Source organism: Ceratotherium simum, chromosome 1 (genome assembly GCF_057802395.1).
Source record: "Ceratotherium simum simum isolate JZ-2026a chromosome 1, ASM5780239v1, whole genome shotgun sequence".
Classification (NCBI taxonomy): Eukaryota; Metazoa; Chordata; class Mammalia; order Perissodactyla; family Rhinocerotidae; genus Ceratotherium; species Ceratotherium simum.
This window is the reverse complement of record NC_141900.1, coordinates 51,418,793-51,438,535: the sequence shown is the minus strand read 5'-3', so window position 1 is coordinate 51,438,535 and position 19,743 is coordinate 51,418,793. Positions and strand designations below refer to the sequence as shown.

General features: G+C 33.8%; 1 protein-coding gene across 2 annotated transcripts in view; it reads left to right on the top strand.

Annotated features, from left to right (window-relative positions):
* The window catches only part of SNX13 (sorting nexin 13), a 129,065-nt gene that overhangs the window by 64,796 nt on the left and 44,526 nt on the right, over positions 1-19,743 (top strand). For both annotated transcript variants that reach the window (XM_087428153.1, XM_004418952.3), the window contains exons 6-13: positions 4,222-4,343; positions 4,436-4,537; positions 5,864-5,952; positions 10,442-10,525; positions 11,991-12,129; positions 12,526-12,614; positions 16,122-16,221; positions 17,120-17,313. In XM_087428153.1, the coding sequence (XP_087284279.1) occupies positions 4,222-4,343; positions 4,436-4,537; positions 5,864-5,952; positions 10,442-10,525; positions 11,991-12,129; positions 12,526-12,614; positions 16,122-16,221; positions 17,120-17,313 (919 nt within the window). The remainder of the gene's footprint in view (positions 1-4,221; positions 4,344-4,435; positions 4,538-5,863; positions 5,953-10,441; positions 10,526-11,990; positions 12,130-12,525; positions 12,615-16,121; positions 16,222-17,119; positions 17,314-19,743) is intronic.

Genomic DNA, 19,743 nt, shown 5'->3' with positions numbered 1-19,743 from the left:
ATATGCCATTTCAGTGCTCTTTACAGAAATTCTTAATTGGTATTGGTGTGGTTTTTTTTGTTACTGATGATGAGCTATACACAACTTAGAATAAATGGAACCAGTGAAGCAATTTATATAATCTCAGTCTCAGCCCACATATTTGGGACGTTGATTGGCTTTTTCAGGCATTAGTATTAAGTAGCTTTGGGGTTTAGAGAGGCAAAAGAGCTTCTCAGTATATGTTCTATTTCAGAACTTTAAGGAGTAAAGAAGTAACTGTTGTATGAGGCTCATGTGGTCATTCTCCAGGCACCTGTTAACAATGCTTTAACCCTGAAAGAGGAATCAATAAATCACTGTGTGTCGAGTGCTTCCAATGTTCAACACATTATTTAGCTGCTGGGGATACCACTGTGAATAAAATGAACGCAGTAGAATAAGACAGACCAAGTCCCTGACTTCCTAGATTTTTATCTCAGCAATTGAATTTATCTCTGGGAATTGAATTATTTAACTGCAGGTTGTAACTGCTATAAAAAGTGAAAAATTTGGTGCTATCAAAATTTATAACTGGAAATCCAAACCTAGTCTGAAGGAGTAAGGCGGAGGGTGAGGGTCAACAAAGCCTGCTGTGTGGAATTGACATTTTAGATGAACTCTAAAGTATAAGTGGGAATTGTCAAGTGAATGTGGGGGAAAGAAGAGAAATTTGTGGAGAGTGGGCAGGGGTGAGCAAACTTGGCAGAAGGAATAGTCTGTCCAGAGGCACTGAGATAAGAAGGGGCATATTTGAGTTTGAGAAATAGAAAGGAAAGCCTGTGAGTCTGCAGAATAGACAGGAAGAAGGTGGAACAGATGATGAGGAGGAAGTAAGCAAGGTCCCAGCTATGCAAGATCTTAGAGAAAGTATTTGTGCTTAGCCCTAAGATCAATGGGGAGTCATTGAAGGATTTTTAAAGATCTTATTTTGTACTCTCATATTTGTATTTTTAAGAAGATCACTCTGGCTGCTGTATGGAAACTAGAATGGAGGGGAGTCAAGGGTGGCCATGGGAGACCAATTGAAAGGACAGGAATAGGATGCTGGCGTTAGAGGTGAGGATAAAGGCATGCAAGATATATGTTGAGAGAGGTACATTTTATAGTTTGCCTTTTGCTTTTGTGCTTTAATTAAAATTTCGTTGCTTGTTTGCATTAATAGTTAACCTTTGTAATTCTTGCAACCATTTTGTCAAGATATATAAGCTTCAGGGGCCTACTATAAATTTTATATTTTCAGAGTAGGGTTGAATATATCACTTATTCTCTTGGTCATGTAGAAAATATGCTCTCTTATTTTTTTTTTTTTTTATTTATTATTTTTTGTGTGTGTGTGTGAGGAAGATCAGCCCTGAGCTAACATCCATGCTAATCCTCCTCTTTTTGCTGAGGAAGACCGGCTCTGAGCTAACATCTATTGCCAATCCTCCTCCTTTTTTTTCCCCAAAGCCCCAGTAGATAGTTGTATGCCATAGTTGCACATCCTTCTAGTTGCTCTCTGTGGGACGTGGCCTCAGCATGGCCGGAGAAGCAGTGCGTCGGTGCGCGCCCGGATCCGAACCCAGGCTGCCAGTAGCGGAGCTCGTGCACTTAACTGCTAAGCCATGGGGCCGGCCCCTGCTCTCTTATTTTTAAATTGAAGAAATGACAGCTTATAAGTAATAATAATAAAATGAAAGTTTAAGTAATAGGATTCATTGTGTAATAATCAGGTGTTTTTATTAGACTAGGAATCATATGGGGGAATATTTTAAACAAATTGAAAAAGAGCCTTCTGTGGGCATAATTTAAGAATAATTGATATTAAGAGCTCTAATAGAAAGCTACATATGGATCAATAGAAGGAAGCATGGCTGTTATATAAATTGAATGATTTTTTGATTGATACTCACATTCTATTTATTACATTTTTATCATACACCACAATTTTAGAAAGTACTTGACTGTCACCAAAATATTTTCAAATTTTGTTAAGACAAATACTACTAGAAACTATTAGTAGATATTTTCCTAATTTATAAGTGGGAAGCAATATACTATTGTTGTTCGTATCTTCCTAATCTGGAGATTTACATTAGTTTTGCATGTATTCAGTGAAAATGAGTCAAGCAGAGGGAAAATAGTAACCTTGGATAGAGATATTGAATACCGTGTTCCCTGTTTTCCCCACCCTCAACATATTTGTATATTGAAGGTAGAAATCTATATTTAAAACTCAAAGTAATTTTTATATATTTGCATTGCTTGTTAATTTTCACTCATTTTAAATATCATTTCATCCTCTATAATGAATTGAGATGGGTTTAAAATGCTTCCTAAAATTAGTAAATATTATTTTGTTTGAAAATTTCAATAAGTTATATAAAACTTATAAACTATATAAGTTTTCATGGCAAAATGCCATGAAACAGAACAGATGTTACTTGTAAGATGATATATTCTGCTTTTTTCTAAATGTGTTAGAATGAACCCTTTTTGGATTAAATAAGCTAATGGCCTATACCAAATAAATTGTTTTTATAAAATTTTCAGGTATGAATGATTTTGTGCAAATATTCATGTAAGAATTTTTGAAAGATGCTTACACAGATTGTGATTTTTTTTTTTTTTTTTTGCGAGGAAGATCAGCCCTTAGCTAACATCCATGCCAATCCTCCTCTTTTTGCTGAGGAAGACTGGCCCTGGGCTAACATCTGTGCCTATCTTTCTCCACTTTATATGGGTCGCCGCCATAGCATGGCCTGACAAGCGGTGCATCGGTGCATGCCCGGGATCCGAACCTGGGCCGCCAGCAACAGAGCATGTGCACTTAACCACTACGTCACAGGGCCAGCCCTGATTTTTTTCTTTAATAAGAAAAACGAGACTCTAGGGACTGCTAGGGTTAAGTTTTTATTTTAGGTTTTATCTTGAGGCTGAGTATTGTTACCAAGTTTAGTGTATGCTTATATACATGGCTCTTATATTCTAAATAATGTTAATCCCTCTTCAGACTCCTGAGCTCAGGTTACCTTTTTTTGTTAATTCCTTTTTGTGTTAATGTACTTATAATTTGTATCTATGTTTATAACAAAATCATAGTTGTACATTTTAAAAAACAATTAGTATATGAGGATTGATAACTTATGTTTTTATTTGAAAACAGCCATCTGTTATAGTCCTCAATGCCATCACCACCTTTAAAAGTTTTCTCTCAAAAAGTGACAGTAATCAAGTCAGCTTCTTCACTAGCTTCTTTATTATACATGTGTGTGTAATTAACACAGTGAATATATGGTGTGCTTGTTTTTGGCTCCCGCATTGCCCAGCGTCTTCATGAATAGACTCTTTGTCTTCTATCTACTTGGTATGTTCCAAAAGGGTGAATTAATTTTAGTGCTAATTTAAGGAAAAACAGCATTGAAAAAAATATTTGTTTAAAAATATCACTTAATCCAAAGAGAGGTGTAAACTCTTTGTGGCTTATCTGTTGTATTATCTGTTTCACTGATGTACTAAATTAGCAATGTTTCTTGAAGTCTGTTGCTTTTGAGATAGAGTACTAGGTAATTTACTTAATAAAATTAGTAATCACCTTTTTCATGGGTAAGTGTGGTATTTTACGTCGTTCTTTAAACCATTTCTATGTGACTGTAGTTATTTCAAATGGTTGAGTTTTTAAGTGCTAGTATATGCAAACAGAAACCAGTCAGGCTCTTAACAAAAGTATTTGGTTCAGAACTTGGACTGTGTAACTAAAAAGAAGAATGGAGAATTTAGAAAGGGTTCAGAAGAAACCAAGAGATGTCTCAAACGCTCTTTTAAAAGCAAGCAAAAACTTTCTGCATCCCTAATGTATTCTTACGTCTGGGACGAGAAATTGCATGATATACTTGTTGTCAGACTCATTTCAGATTTAACGGGAAAGAAATTAATTTATTTTTCTATTTATTTTAAGCACTTAGTACTTTTAAGCTTTGGCACATACAACACTTCAAATAATATTATTCTAAGACTTAGTCAAATAGATTTGATATACCTTGGGTCTTGTGAAAGGGAGTGCTAAGATGTAATAGTAATTAAATGAACAAAATCTCTGAATAAATAATTTCAGTCTCTGTAATAATCATGTTGTCTTTCGGTAGTCATTAAAATGAATTTATATTTTTTGATTAAAAAAAGGATTTCTATAATGCTTTTATGTAATGTGTTTTCTATAAGGTCGAAAGAAATAGACTGGCAACCTTATTTTACTACGCGCATTGTAGATGATTTTGGCACACACCTACGAGTATTCAGGAAGGCTCAACAGAAGATAACAGAGAAAGATGATCAAGTAAAAGGTAATATCTTTATTTCATTTGAAAATTAGGATTTTGAAATTTGTTTTTCTTTATCATTCTGTATATCTTGAATTGTTCCTTTCCATGTCTAGGTTCAGCAGAAGATCTTGTAGATACCTTCTTTGAAGTTGAAGTTGAAATGGAGAAGCATGTTTGCCGTGATCTAGTGTGCACTTCTCCCAAAGACGAAGAAGGTTTTCTTTTCAATTTAAGTCTTTTGAGAACAGTAACTGTTCAGATTTGTTAGGGACAAGTTAGCAGAACCAGTGAAGAAATATAGGGTAAAATCTAAGGATGATATTATTTTTACAGAACGAATAAATAGCATAGTAAAGACACTGTTACTATTTATTTCATTTTATTTTGTTTTTTAACTCTTAAAAGTAGTTTCCAGATTCTTTTTTAAAGGTCATATTTAAAATTAAAATGGTAATTAAAGATTACCTCTCTTCTCTTCTTTTAAAATATATAGCAAGCACAAACATTTTATAATTGTAAATTTACTTTATTTGATCTATAGTAATTTATCTTCCTCTTGAATTTATTGTTTCCACTTCAAGAGCACATCTGTTACCCTAAAATATTTTCTAAGGGAATGATTATAATAATTTCAAATGAAATTTATAGAGCTGATTTGTCTTTTGGACAATGGATTTGTTGGTTCTTTGTAGGAGGTTAGACCAGATAAGCTTTAGCTGAGGGTGTTTTCTTTTCCTAGTTTTGCAACAACTAAGAGTCTTTGCTACGTGGCACATTTTTTGATTAACAGGATCAGCTATATAATTATATTCCCAGGAAGTGTCAGTGTATGAGCAACTACAGAAAAGCATTTCTAGTTGTGGAAATTTTCTTAGATTTTTAAAATGTGCTCAGCTCTTTTATTTCTTTACTTTACCTTTCCTTTCTTCTTTTTCCCTTTTTTCTTCTTTTCTTTTTTAAACTTATTGTGAAATTCAACTTTTAATTGCCATTTCATTAGTGCTGATATGAAATAACTAAATGTGAGAGATAAACACAATGATGTGCAGTATTTTTATGTAAATCAAGCCCTCATAAATCAGTAAAACAGAAGAGCATCCTTTTTTCTTTTATTATTGCCTGCCAAGATAGTGGAGGTGCTTTATTGAAAGAAGAATTACAGGTATATTTTTAAATGTGCAAACAACTTTTAAGTATGCAAAGATAATAATGTGTGGTAGAAGTGCAGAATTCATGGTACAACTAAAATTGTTTTGGGGAAGAACACCTTTGTAATTGAAATTTCTCCATGATTCAAAAAGCAGGGTAAAACTGAGCAGAATAAAAAAATATATATTAGTTTGATTAATGAATAGCTACTATTTGGAGAATAATGAAGGAATTTTTAATGAATACTGATATGTACCAATTAATTACTAAAGTAATAAGCTGGTATAATCAGGAAACTGCTTATTTCTACCTTTATTTATGTGTTTTATATCAAGAGTAGGTGGAGATTTCATATTTTCTAATGTTATTATAGCTACCTTTTTTGTTTCTAGGATTTCTAAGGGATTTGTGTGAGGTCTTATTATATTTATTGCTACCTCCTGGAGATTTCCAGAACAAGATCATGCGATACTTTGTCAGGGTAAGCTTAAACTTATATCAAATAAATGGCTGTAAAGAAATTGAGTAGTAATTCTCAAAATTTTTGCTCTCAGTTACATTCTTATAAATTATCAAGGACCCCAAAGAGCTTTTGTTTATGTAGGTTTCATCTATCAGTATTTACCGAATTATACATTATAACTAAGAAATTTTGAAACACAAGAATATACAAGCACACATTCCGTTAGTTAACTGATGATATCATCACACCATCATGTTCCTTTTTGAAAATATCACTATATGCGTCTCCCCCCTCAACCTCCCAGAGATCCCTGGATAATACTTTGAGAACTGCCTGACTTAGGTACTTGATTTTTTGTTATAGCAAAGATATGTTTTAAATTTTCTTTAATATGACTTTACCTATAAATTTACCTAAATTGGGCTAATGAAAATAACACTTCTGAATAGAAACTTCCAAAAAAACTAGGCAGCTTCTTGTAATTGGAAAATGAATAAGTCAGATGAGAACAGTACAGTAGTCTTGGACTTTTTATTCCCTGGGTATACACCTTTGGAGTAAAATTTTGTGTACCTATGTTAGGGAATAACATTTTGGCTTTGGCTGGTAGTTATGATTGAGAAATGCTAGCTACATAAGCCCTTATCCTGGTTGAATGGGTAAAATGGAAGTTTCCAATTTTTGTAAAAATGAAAGCTTATGATCTCTTTAGTTTACCATCCTGCAAAACAGATACGAGTTCCTGAAGTGTGCTTTTATGCTTGTATGTTATTATTTAAGCAGTATCACACAATTTCTTAATACCAACCTAGTTTGAGTTCACTGCACTTCTCAGGTAGGGTAATGGTACTGTGAAGTGAGTAGAAAATGCTTGGTTTTGATGGGAAGAGTTGGATAGATTATATATTGTTAAGACCAATTATTTGGACTAGTCATTATCAAGGGTGGTAAATACCTGGCATGTCTATCACTAGATTGACGTCTACCACTGAGGGAAGATACTGCTAATCAGATATAGCACTCATTCATGCTGAGTATCTATTTGGCCTTAGAATCTTTGTATACCTGGAACTCCAGACAGCCACTGTTAGGCAGTTCTCAGCAGCATTTCACTTGGCTGACCATCTTTTTCTTCTGGAAACTGTCTTTTCTTGAGTTCCATGTCATTGTTTTCTTCTGATTTTTCTCCTCTGAAGTCTCCTTTTTAGTTACCTTTATATGCTTTAACTTCTACTTAACTTTTAAATATCCAAGTTCTTCAGGCCTGGGCCCTCTTCTTGCTCATCTGTCTCTGGCTTTAAACACCATTCATATGCTGATGACTTCCTTATTTATATCTTTAGTTCAGACTTCTCTTCTGAGTTCCAGGCTACTCTGACCAGGTGCCCACTGAAATCACCGTTTGATTGACTCACATCTCTTTTAAACTTTGTGTCCAAAATAGAAATCATACTCTTGCCTCCATATCTTTTCTGCCCTTTAGTCTTTTCTCCATCCCAGTAAATGGTATGATCATTCAGCAAATTTTTCAGATCTCGAGACCTTCTAGAGGCTTACAAGGCCACGTGTGATGTGGCTTTGTTTACCTCTCTGGCTTTCATGCCATGCGGTCACTATATTCCAGTCATGCTGTCTTTCTTCTCCAAAAGTGCCATTTTCTCCTCACCATAGGGCTGTCTCATACTCTTTTTTCCTCTGTTCAGAGTGATTCACTTATTCTCTTGGCTAAATTGTATTCATCTCTCATATCTCACTTCCTCAGAAATGCCTCCCCTGACCACCCAATCTAAAGCCCCCTCATAATTCCCTATTACTGTAGGTAAGTACCCAGTTGTTCTTCTTTATAGTGTTTACCATATTTTAAAATGATAATTTGATTGTTGTGTTTACTTACTTGATGCCTCTTTCCCCCAATAGAACTGTAAGTCCCATAGGGACAGGGGCCATATCTGTATCTATCATCATTATGTACTTAGTGGTTATCACAGTGCTTGGCACATCAGAGAATCAGTGTTAATGCAAGAGGAAACCTGTTTGTTCTTCTTGCTGGCCGTGGTGCACATGCTACTGCAGCTCCTTGAAGATTAAGCTGACTCTTAGGAGACTTGAATGAAGATTGCCTTGTTACATGACTTTGTAGTTTAAAATAAGTAGAATTGTTTAAAGAGCAGATTTATTTCGCTGTAGATTGCTCTTTAGACCAATATTTCATTTCTTTTTGGTTGAATCTAATTTAGTGAGTATAATTGTAGAGCACTGCATTGAGCAAATCAGGTTTTTTTTCCTTTTAACTTAGTAGTTCTTTATCAGTTTTCTTTTGTTGGTAATTAAATCCAAGTTTTCCCAAAAGACGTTTTTGTTCAGGTTAAATAACAGATTAAAGAGTTCTTACTTCTTTCCTTTATATGGATCCTTTGTGTGGATTGTACAAATCATAGTATTTGACTGAGATAATTGCTATTTAATTGCCTCTACTTTCTTTTCATTACCACGTTGTATTTATTTAAAGATTCATGGCCTCAATGAGTTTGTATCTTTTAAGCCTTCATATTTGACAGCTGGTGCTTGTCTTAAAGTAGAAATTATATGGAAATTGCTACTTATTTTGGAATATTTAGAGCTCTCACTAGAACCTATATAGGAATTGTTGAGTCATATGATTACATCTTGACTAACCAAACCCTTTTATGAGGCAAATTAGAAGATCAAAGTAGTTTTCTAAGACAGTTTGACTAATTGCATTAACTAATAAGAAGCACTAAATTTATTCAAAATTGTTTCTGCATTTTTTTCTCATTTTGAAAAGAAATTTTCAAAAAACATTTTTTTGTTTCTGAATTTTCTCTTACAAAGCACATTTTAAAATTTGAGCCTATGGGGCCAGAGACATAATTATGAAGGAAGGAATTATATAAAATAATTTTTAAGAAGTTAGAGTCTAAAGCTAACCTTGAAAAAATAAGCAGCAATTCTTTCTAATTTGAGACTGTAAGATGTTTCAAAAGACATTTCAGGGCCGGCTCCGTGGCTTGGCAGTTAAGTGCGCGCGCTCTGATGCTGGCGGCCCGGGTTCGGATCACAGGCACGCCCCAAGGCACCACTTCTCCGTCCAACCTGAGGCCGAGTCCCACGTACAGCAACTAGCAGGATGTGAACCTATGACATACAACTATCTACTGGGGCTTTGGGGGGGAAAAAAATGAATAAATAAAATCTTTAAAAAAAAAAAGACATTTCAGAAAGTTACTGGAGCCTCCATTAGTGCCTTCTGGAAATATTAATTCATCATGCAGTAATAGAGATTTGTACAGCTTACCAAAGTAGAATTTATGTAAAATATTTCTCTAAAGGAAAATAAAGTGAAAACTTTCAGTTAACTTTTACCAGAAAATGGCCCGATGAATTAGAGATCTGGAAAGAAACAATAAATAAATCGATGCTTTACTGAGAAAAGTGAAATATCCTGTTAAGCTTGTAGTTGTTCAGCCTCTCCAGTAGTCTTAAGAAATGATGTTTCATAAATTTAGATATTACAGCCATAAAGGAATGAAGATTAATAGAGGTGAAAATATCATATTAATAGAATCAGCATTAAATTCTTAAGTTTCTTTATTTCCATTCACTTAATATTTATCAAATGCCTGCCATGTTTAAGACAATGACCTTGAGAAGATGAGGGGTAAATATTTTTGAAGATAGATAAGTCAATAGAACAGTATACAAAAGGTTCCTAGATAGTTGTAGTGTATTAGAAAAGTAGAAGATAAATAATTTCATAGAGAATGGTAAGTGATAAAATACCAGGCATGAGTGTATTTTAAACATGTAAGTAAAAAAATATTCAGCTAGAATGATCAGGGTTTATTTAATGGGAGAATTGATTCTGTAGTCAGTTCTTGAAGGAAGGGCAGAATTTTAGTAGGTAGGAGCATAAACCGCTGTAAAGAATGGGAAGGTATATTCTAGAGAATGGTAAATAATTGTATTAACATATTTATTATTATTTTAGGAAAAATTTCAAACACAGATAGGTATAGAAAAAAATACATAGACATTAATGTACCAACTACCCAGATTTAACCAATGTTAATATTTTACTGTGGTTGCTCTGTTCATCCCTTGAAGGTAACCACTATTCTAAAATTGGTGTGTATCTTTTCCTTTTCTTCTTTGTTTTTATACTTTTAATGTAGACATAGGAATGCCATGTTTTGCCTTTAAAAATTGATGTAAATGCTAACACACTAGAGGTATAATTTTGCTTTTTTCCACTCAACTCTAGTTGTCCTTGTGGAGATGTATCCAAGTTGATATAGGCAGCTTTATCTCATTATTTTAACTGAGGTTTACTAGCTCATCTTTTTAGAAGACTATATTGGTTATCAAGTTTTATTTTTACATGTATTATACCTTTCTTAAGTAACAGCATTGTGTTAGGAAATTTATGCTATTGATTTGAGAAGTATATTAGATTAAGTTTTTTTTTTTTTTTTTAATTTTTTTCCAGGAAATCCTTGCACGAGGAGTTCTTCTTCCATTAATAAATCAACTCAGTGATCCTGATTATATTAATCAGTATGTCATATGGATGGTATGTACTTTCTAAAATTACAACTCTGTTTTTAAAACAGTTTTTTAAAATGTAGAAATACAATTTGGAGATCCGGATGATTAAGCAATGATTTATTAAAGAAGTTAAGTAGGAGTATATCTTAAAGATAAGCTTTATATTTTCAGTATTTCTATTTGCTAATGTATTGAATGTGCTAGCCAAATTCTCTTTAGAAGTTTGTTGATAACATAATCTTCCTTACGATTTTGGTGCTGTTACTACTTATTTAAATTTAAAAAAGGATATTTTACTGCCTGTGTGTATAGATGTATTACAGTTTTGCACTTCCGCTACCACTGTTTGAGAGTTCTGGTCTCTCCACGTTCTGATCAACATTTGGCATTCTCATTTTGTTGTGGTTAACTTGCATGTCTCTGATGACTAATGATATTGAACATCTTTTCATGTGCTTATTGGTCAGTTTTTTTCCGTAGTTCTAGACTTATACCATCCCTAGTTCTTTGACTCCTTGTTGAGAATGGACAGTATCCCAAGTCTGCTACTTTTCATAGCTCCCCTTACTGCTTTACTTAGCTTAAATTTTATTGGCAGTCATAGTGATTAGCCCCTTCACAACATCCTCAACTACCTTTTCTCTCTCTCTCTCTCACTTTGTTATTTGCCTGGTGAAACCACACTCTGGTTAAATCCAACTTAACCATCTACTCCATTCCTATTCTTCTTCTTCTTTTTTTTTTTCCGTGAAGAAGATTGGCCCTGAGCTAACATCTGTTGCCAATCTTCCTCTTTTTGCCTGAGGAAGATTGTCCCTGGGTTAACATCTGTGCCAGTCTTCCTCTATTTTTCTTTTCTGTGTGTGTCACCGTCACAGCATGGCTTGATGAATGGCGTGGGTCCGAGTTTGAGATCCAAAGCTGCAAACCCTGGGCTGTTGAAGCAGAGTGCACGGACTTAACCGCTGTGCCACCAGGCTGGCCTCCTCCATTCCTATTCTTAAAGAGCAAGTGGCTGCAGAGAAGGACAAAATAACAGAGTTAGTCGTATCATCACAGTGATTCTGTTAAATTTAGGTCAGAGAATGCCACTCATCTGTTTAAAATCCTCCAGTAACTTTTCATTGCACTCAAAGTGAAATCCGGGACATTTACTATACCCTACCAAGTTTGCCCTGTGTTACCACTGATCTCATCCTCTACTCCTGCCTTTCTTTGGTTTAGCTCCACCCATCATGACGTCCTTGCTATCATCGAACATTCTGAGTATGCTTCTGTGCTTTCCAACGTACTATATATTTTACTTACTTTGTTTACAGTCTGTGACCCATGAGAATGTAAGTACCACGAGTACAGAGGTTTTCATTTTGTTTTGTTATAAACTCCTAGGATATGGCAAGTTGTGCCTGGCACATGATAGGCACTCAAGATTCTATTTTTCCTTAGTAAGTGAGTCCTCCTCCCATCTGTTTTTTAAACTTTGTTTTCAGATCCGTGATTCTAATTGCAACTATGAGGCCTTTATGAACATCATTAAATTGAGTGACAATATTGGAGAGCTAGAAGCAGTCAGAGATAAAGCAGCAGAAGAATTACAGTATCTTCGATCTCTAGATACAGCTGGTGATGGTAAGTAATTTAAGTATAGGAATATTTTACTTCTGTGCTGATTACTATGTCTTCAAACAAAACTTTAATTTACCTGAACGTCATTTTATGCTGTGAGTTGTTTTCACCTTAACTAAATCTAAATCTTTATTATGTTAACATGCTCTAAGAATAAAGCATTATAATTTTCTGAAGGTGAGACTGTTACTATTGCAATTATCTCGAAAGTAAAGATAATTGGCCTGTTTAATTTTAATTAAATAGTTTCACTATAAAATTTCAGATTATTTCTTTTATTAAGTAAAATAATTGCTCTGTTCATTGGTTACTATGTTAAATTACAGTAATTGCATGTTTAAAGTATTTCACAAATGATATCACCACTTTCTAGCTCATAATCAATTTGTTTGTTTTTAGATATCAACACTATCAAGAATCAAATAAATAGCTTATTATTTGTAAAGAAAGTATGTGACTCAAGAATACAGCGGTTGCAGTCAGGCAAGGTAAGTAAAGTACTTTTGAATTAACGTTTAGTTATAAATACTTCATATTCATTAAAATGTCTAGCAAAAGACAAAAAGTAGAATATTAACCAGTATAGCACTCTACAATGGAACTTTTAGAAAATCTTCCTCTTGTACAATGTAGCATGAGAAGTATTTGTTAAACCAAGCTAAAGAGATTAAAACACTGCCTGAAAAATGCTAAATAAATCTTTTTTATTTCTTGATTTATTCATCTACTCATTTATTATTTATTCAAAATTCAGCATTTATTGAATTTTGTACATTGGGCACCATTTTAGATGAACCTAATAGACGAAAATCTCTCCTCTTCATGGAGCTTACATTTTAGTTGCAGAGTGAGAAATATACCAATAAGTGAATTGATGTATAATGTCAAAAAATATATAAAAAAATAAGTAAAATACAAAAAAAATAAGTAAAGCAAAGTAGAGTGGTAGTGAATGTATAGGAGTGTTTTGGATACGTGCTGAGAGATTTGGTGACATTTGAGCAGAGAACTGTGAATAATGTGGAGAGTCCTGTGAATTTTTTCTTTTTAAGAATCTTTCAGGCACAGGTGAGAGCAAATGCAGAGGCCCTGAGACAGGAAAGTGCTTGGTGAGTTAGAAGAGGTCACTGAGGCTGGTATGGAATAAAGGAGAAGGATTGTAGTAGGAAGGAAATTGGAGAGGAACCCTGGAGGTTAGAACATGTATGATTTTACCTGCCATAGTAAGAATTTTAAAAATTCTAATTGTGGCGGGAATCTATTGGAGATTTGCCCTGGCAAGTGACGTGATCTGACTTATGAGTTAAAATGATTACTTTGGCTCTTTGTGATGAATAGATTGTGGTGGAGTGATGGGGGCAAGAATGGAAACTGAGAGATTATTTAAAGACTATAGCTTTAATCCAGCAAGAGATGTCTGTGGAGGTTGTAAGAAGTAATTAGAGACTGGATATACGTCAGTGCTAACAGGATTTGCTAATGGATTTAAATATGGAGTGAGAAAGAAAAGGACTTAAGGGTGATTCCTTGTTTTTTTTGCCTGAGCAACTGCATGCATGATGTTGCTCTTTACTAAAATGGATATAACTGAGGAAGGAGGAGGTTTGGAAGAGAACAAATTTAGGATATTTTAGTTTGAGATCCCTGTTTGACATTCAAGTAGACATGCTAGTTGGTAAACTTGAGTTCAAAGGAAAGTTAGGAGATGAACTTTGAGAATCCTCAGGATTATCAGATGTTTGTTTAAAATTAAGAAATTGGATGAAGTTACCTAAAAGAGTGAGTGTAAGTAAGAAGATACCAAGGACTCAGTCCTGAGGCACTTCAGTTACTAGAGTTCAAGACAAAGTAGAAGATCTAGCCAAAGAAACAGAGTAAGTGCTGGTGAGATTGAAGGAAAACCTGGGAGAGTGTATCCTAGAAGCCAAGTGCAGAAAGTGTTTAAAGAAGAAGTGAGAGATCAGGTATGTCAAAGGCTGCTAATCAGTTGAGTAAGATGAAGACTTAGAATTGACCATTGGGTTTGCCGCCAGGGGGATTATTGGTGATGTGATGATAGCATAGTGGAGTAGCGAGAGAAACCTTGATTGGAGTTAGTCTAGGAGAAAATGGATGAGCTGAATTAGAAACAGTGATTATAGGCAGCTGTTTGGAGGAGTTTTACTGTAAGGGAGAGCAGACATTTGGAGCTTTAAAACACAAAAAAGCATTTTTTTGCTACCTTTAGTTTTTAATGTAGTAACCTTTTTTGTGCTGGTTTTCTTTTTTGGAATTTATTTATGACTTCCTAGTCTTGTAATTTTGCAAGGTGTTTAAATTCCTTGAGGAATAGAAGACTTATTTTTAACAATCTTGAGTTTAGTTTGCTAGATTAATTATAACTAACATTACTTGAGGCGCACATTTGTCATATTTCTGTGTATGTGTATGTATGTCTGTCTTTGTTTCAGTTAACTTTATTTTAAAATTAGTTTATATACCCACGCAAATTCAGAATAGAAGAATGATATAGTTTCACTTGTGCTTATTGTTTCTTTAACTAGTTACCTTATCTAGATCTTATAGTTAGTGATCCTCCGGCATCATTATTTAAAGTTTCTTTGCCCAGAGACTTTTTGATATTGTATCCTTTTAAAATTAGATACCTTGTGTGGAAGCCTGTCAATTCTGTTTTGAATATCAGGCTTTACCTTTTTAATAGCTTAGGTTGTACCATGTTTTCCTTTGGAAGAAAACTCAGAATCCCCTATAATCCCCAGAGATGTGGTTTTTTAACCATGCTGCTCATCTTGAAATCTTAGAAGATCCTTTATCCTTTTTATTAGAAATAAGGTTATAGTGAATACTCTTCCCCATCCAGTATCTGTGGAGCTGCTGCTGGGCAGGAGAAAGAGGTGATAAAATGTGAAGGAAGACTTAGGAGAAATCATGTGCTGGCACTAGGTTGCTTTATGCCAGACATATTAAGTCAGTTATCTGTTATTATTCAGTACTTATATGATGGGAGATACTAATTACCAAGGAAATTTTTCCCCCTTTTTTCTAATTATCTTCCTGCTCCTTTATGTATCATCTGTGCCTCATTTGGTATCTGCCCCTGAATATGGCAGCCTATCTAACTTTTAGAAAACCTGCCTATCTTTTTTTTTTTTTTTTAAATACAGTAGAGGGTAGTGAGATATGGATTTGGGAGTAAAGAGAAGCTGGTGAAAATAGTTCACAGAAACATCATGGGTTGTAGTGGGAAGGGCAGCAGGCTCTAACAACACTAACTCGTTGTTACCAGCTTTGTGATCATAGGCAACCTTTCTGATCTTCAGCGTTCTTATTTGTTGAGTGGGATTGGTGATATTTACCCGATAGGATTGCTGTGGAGATTAAATGAAGTAATAGTGTAATGTACCTAGTACAATGCTTGACATGTAGATTTTCTAAATTTTTAACCCATTTTTTATTTATATGTAGGTAGTTACCTTGCTCTATTACTTTGAAAAAATATATAATTTACTTTTAGGTAGTCTGAAAAGAAATATATTTTCTATAAAGACTATAGAGTTTTTATTCTATTAGGAACAAAATTACTCTTTGGGAATGTTTTCTGTTTTCACAGTAGATAGACTTCAGTCTATACTCGAAAATGTACATATTCTTGGACATAGTAAGCATTCCAGACATCCCCTTTGCCCCTAAAATATTCATTTTCATTTGGAAGATGTGAAGATGGAGACTGCTTAAAAATATAGTCATTTAGATTTATTTTGTATTGGAAGAAATGAATGCTTATCATACTTTTAATGTATATTTACCAAGCAAGTCTTAAAATAACTCTAGGAAATTCACTGAGCTGAGACTATTTTATTGGGAACCCACATGTATAAAAAGGTGAAAACTTTATTTTTATTCCATTTTAATTTAATTTTTTATAACTAGGTAAAGTTCTTTAACCTAATGAGTGAATAGATGAAATATTAACCTACATTCACTTTTATTTGTAGGAAATAAATACTGTGAAACTGGCAGCAAACTTTGGGAAACTTTGCACAGTCCCCCTGGACAGCATTCTTGTAGACAATGTAGCACTACAATTTTTTATGGGTAGGTAAATCCATTTTATGAAAATAACATAGCCCTTGAAATTTTTAATAATTGTAAATATTAAATTTTAAATATTTAACGTTAAGCATGCCAAATATGTTGCTGAATCCCATCTCCTCGGCCCCGCCCCAGCCCATTCTCTGAATTGTTTCTTTTTCTTTGGAAACCGTAGAGGTAGAGATTTGTTTTGAAGTGTATAAATACTTATTTTAAGTCTAATGTGCATTTGCTAAACTACTTTTAAAATAAACCCTGGGAGATTCTATATGAATTTAAATTATTTGAGAAAGAGTACTTTATCAGGAATACACAGTGTATATAACCTGTTTCTGTCATTTTTGTGCGTGAATGGGGGAGGGACTTTGTTTTTATACTATTTTAATATATATAAGTATTTATTAATTTTATTGATATGACATCAAAATTGCTTTTATCTGGGGAGAACATTTTTAGCAAAACTCCCTGATTCTTCATTTTCATAATCAAAAACATAAATGCATGGCTTATTGAAAATCCCAATCCTTATTTTTAATATTTATGGAAATATTAATATTAAGATTAATAATCTTTATTGAGAACAGAAGCTGAATGTTGGTGAAGTAATTTATTTCTCATGAAGGCTTCTGTAGCAATTTTATCCCCTAGAGAATTTATCATGAAAAATGAGGTGTTTTTCTAAAATATGTGCTTCCATTTGTGTTTCCTATATAACTGGTGTTTTTAGCTTAACCATTTTATGATATAAATTTATTCGCCTCAAGCATTTGCTAAACATTTTCACAATGTAGAGTTTTAAGTATTTGAGACTTTAATACTTCTTAACTTACTTTCATGCAGCTACATGCACCCAAAAACGTGTTTCATTAATATCTATGTTGTTCTGCATTTTGTTTGGTAGATTACATGCAGCAAACTGGAGGTCAAGCACATCTCTTCTTCTGGATGACAGTGGAAGGATACCGGGTGACAGCCCAACAGCAGCTAGAAGTTTTATTAAGTCGTCAGAAAGATGGGAAACATCAAACCAACCAAACCAAAGGTCTTTTAAGAGCAGCTGCGGTTGGAATTTATGAACAGTATTTATCAGAAAAGGTGAGGATGTATTTTGATTACTATTTTCTTATCTTCTTTGGCAGTATTATTAATAATAATTTTTGTAACACTTGTAAATATTCATACTAGGCACAACTACCTTGCAAACATTGCTTCATTTAATCCTAATAACAGTCTTATTGTGTATTATCCTCATTTTATAGGTGAAGAAACTGACTTTTAGAAAATTGAATTAACTTGATCAAGGTTATGCAAATACTAAATGACAAAGTCAAGATTCAAGGTCACACACACTTCAGATTCAAAGATATGATAGGCTGAAAGAAAAAGGATGGAAAATAAACCATGCAAACAGTAACCAAAACAGAGCTGGAGTGGCTATACTAATATTAGACAATAGATTTTAAGACAAAAATTGTTACTAGAGAAAAGAAGAGCATTTTATAATGATAAAAGGGTCAGTTGATCAGGATTATAAAACAATTTTAAACTTAACAACAAAGCCCACCCATACATGAAACAAACTGACAGAACTGAAGGGAAAAATAGACAACTCCACAATAATAGTTGGAGACTTCAGTACCCACTCTCAATAATTGATAGAACAATTAGATAGAAAATCACCAAGGGTATACAAGAATTGAAGAATACTATAAACCACTTAAACCTAATACATCTATGGACTACTTTTTCTAACAACAGCAGGATACACATTATTTTCAAGTGCGCATGGAACATTCTCCAAGATAGAACATATACTAGGCCATAAAACAATTCTCAGTTTTAAAATATTGAAATCCTGTAATACCTTTTTCTTAGAATTAATTAGAAATCAGCAACAAAGGAATTTTGGGAAATCAATAAATATTTGAACATTAAACAACACATTTGTAAATAGCCTCTGGGTCAAAAAGAAATCAGAAGGAAATTAGAAAGTATTTTGAATTGAATAAAAATAAAAACATGATGTATCAAAATTTATGGGATGCAACTAGAACAGTGCTTAGAGGGAAATGTGTAGCTTTAAAAGCCTAATTAGAAAGAAGAAGGATCTCAAGTCAACATTCTGCATTTTCACCTTAAAAATTTAGACAAAGAAAAGCAAAATAAACCCAAGGCGAACAGAAGAAAGGAAACAGTAAAGATCAAAATGGAAATCAGTGAAATAGAAGACAGAAAAATGGGCCAGCCCGGTGGCGTAGCAGTTAAGTTCACGCATTCCGCTTCGGCGGCCCCAGGGTTCACCGGTTCGGATCCTGGGCGCGGATCTACTCACTGCTCATCAAGTCATGCTAAGGCGGTGTCCCATATAGAGGAAGTAGAGGGACCTACAACTAGGATGTACAACTATGTACTGGGGCTTTGGGGAGAAAAAACAAAAAGAGGAAGATTGGCAACAGGTGTCAGCTCAGGGCCACTCTTCCTCAAAAGAAAAGAGAAAAACAGTAGTGAAAATCAATAAGACCAAAAGTTTAAAAGAACAAAAAAATTGACAAGCTAGATTGGCCAGGAATAAAAGCAAGACACAGATCACCAAAATCATGACTGAAAGGGGAGGCATCACCACCAACCCTATGGAAATGAAAAGGACTATAAGCAAATATTATAAACAACTTTACGACAACAGATTAGACAACTGAGATGAAATGAGCAAATTCCTAGAAAGACAAATTGTCAAACTGACTCAAGAAAAAATGGAACATATAGTAAATAAAAAATTTAGTTAGTAATTAAAAATCATCTCACAAAGGAAAGCCCAGGCCTAGATGGTTTCACTGATGAATTCTGTCAAACATTTCAAGAAAAAATAATACCAGGATTTCACAAACTCTTCCAAAAAAATAGAGAAAAAAGAAACAAAGAAACACTTTCCAACTCATTTTATGAGGCTAGTGTCATTCTGATACAAGACATCATTTAGGAAACTGCAAACCAATATCCCTCATGAATATGGACACAAAAATCTTCAAAATTCAAGGTTACTCGCACCTAGTACTTTTAATGGCTATGCTATACCTTTTAATTTATACTTACTAGTGCAAAAATTGTATTTGAGTTTTAAATATGAGTTTTATTTCAAAACTGCTCATTGGTGCATTTGCTTACATTTTTGCCTTATGAAATATATCATACTTAAGAGTACACAGTTTTCAGAATAATACTATAACAAACCTTTATACACCTCATCCAGCTTAAGAAACAGAACATTCACTATACTTGGGAGATCCCTATATATTCTTTACCTGTCCTCGCCTATCACGTTCATCTGCTTCCTTGCTTCCTGATGAAGCCAGTTTCCTGTAATGATTCACTTGCTTTCCCATACAGTTTTACTATACATATATATTTTAAACAATATATTGCTTAGCTTTGTTTTAACCTTTATATAAACGCAGTGATACTCGGTGTATTACTTTCTTTCCCCTCACTCTTATATTGAAATCCGTACTTGTTGATGCATGCAGGTGT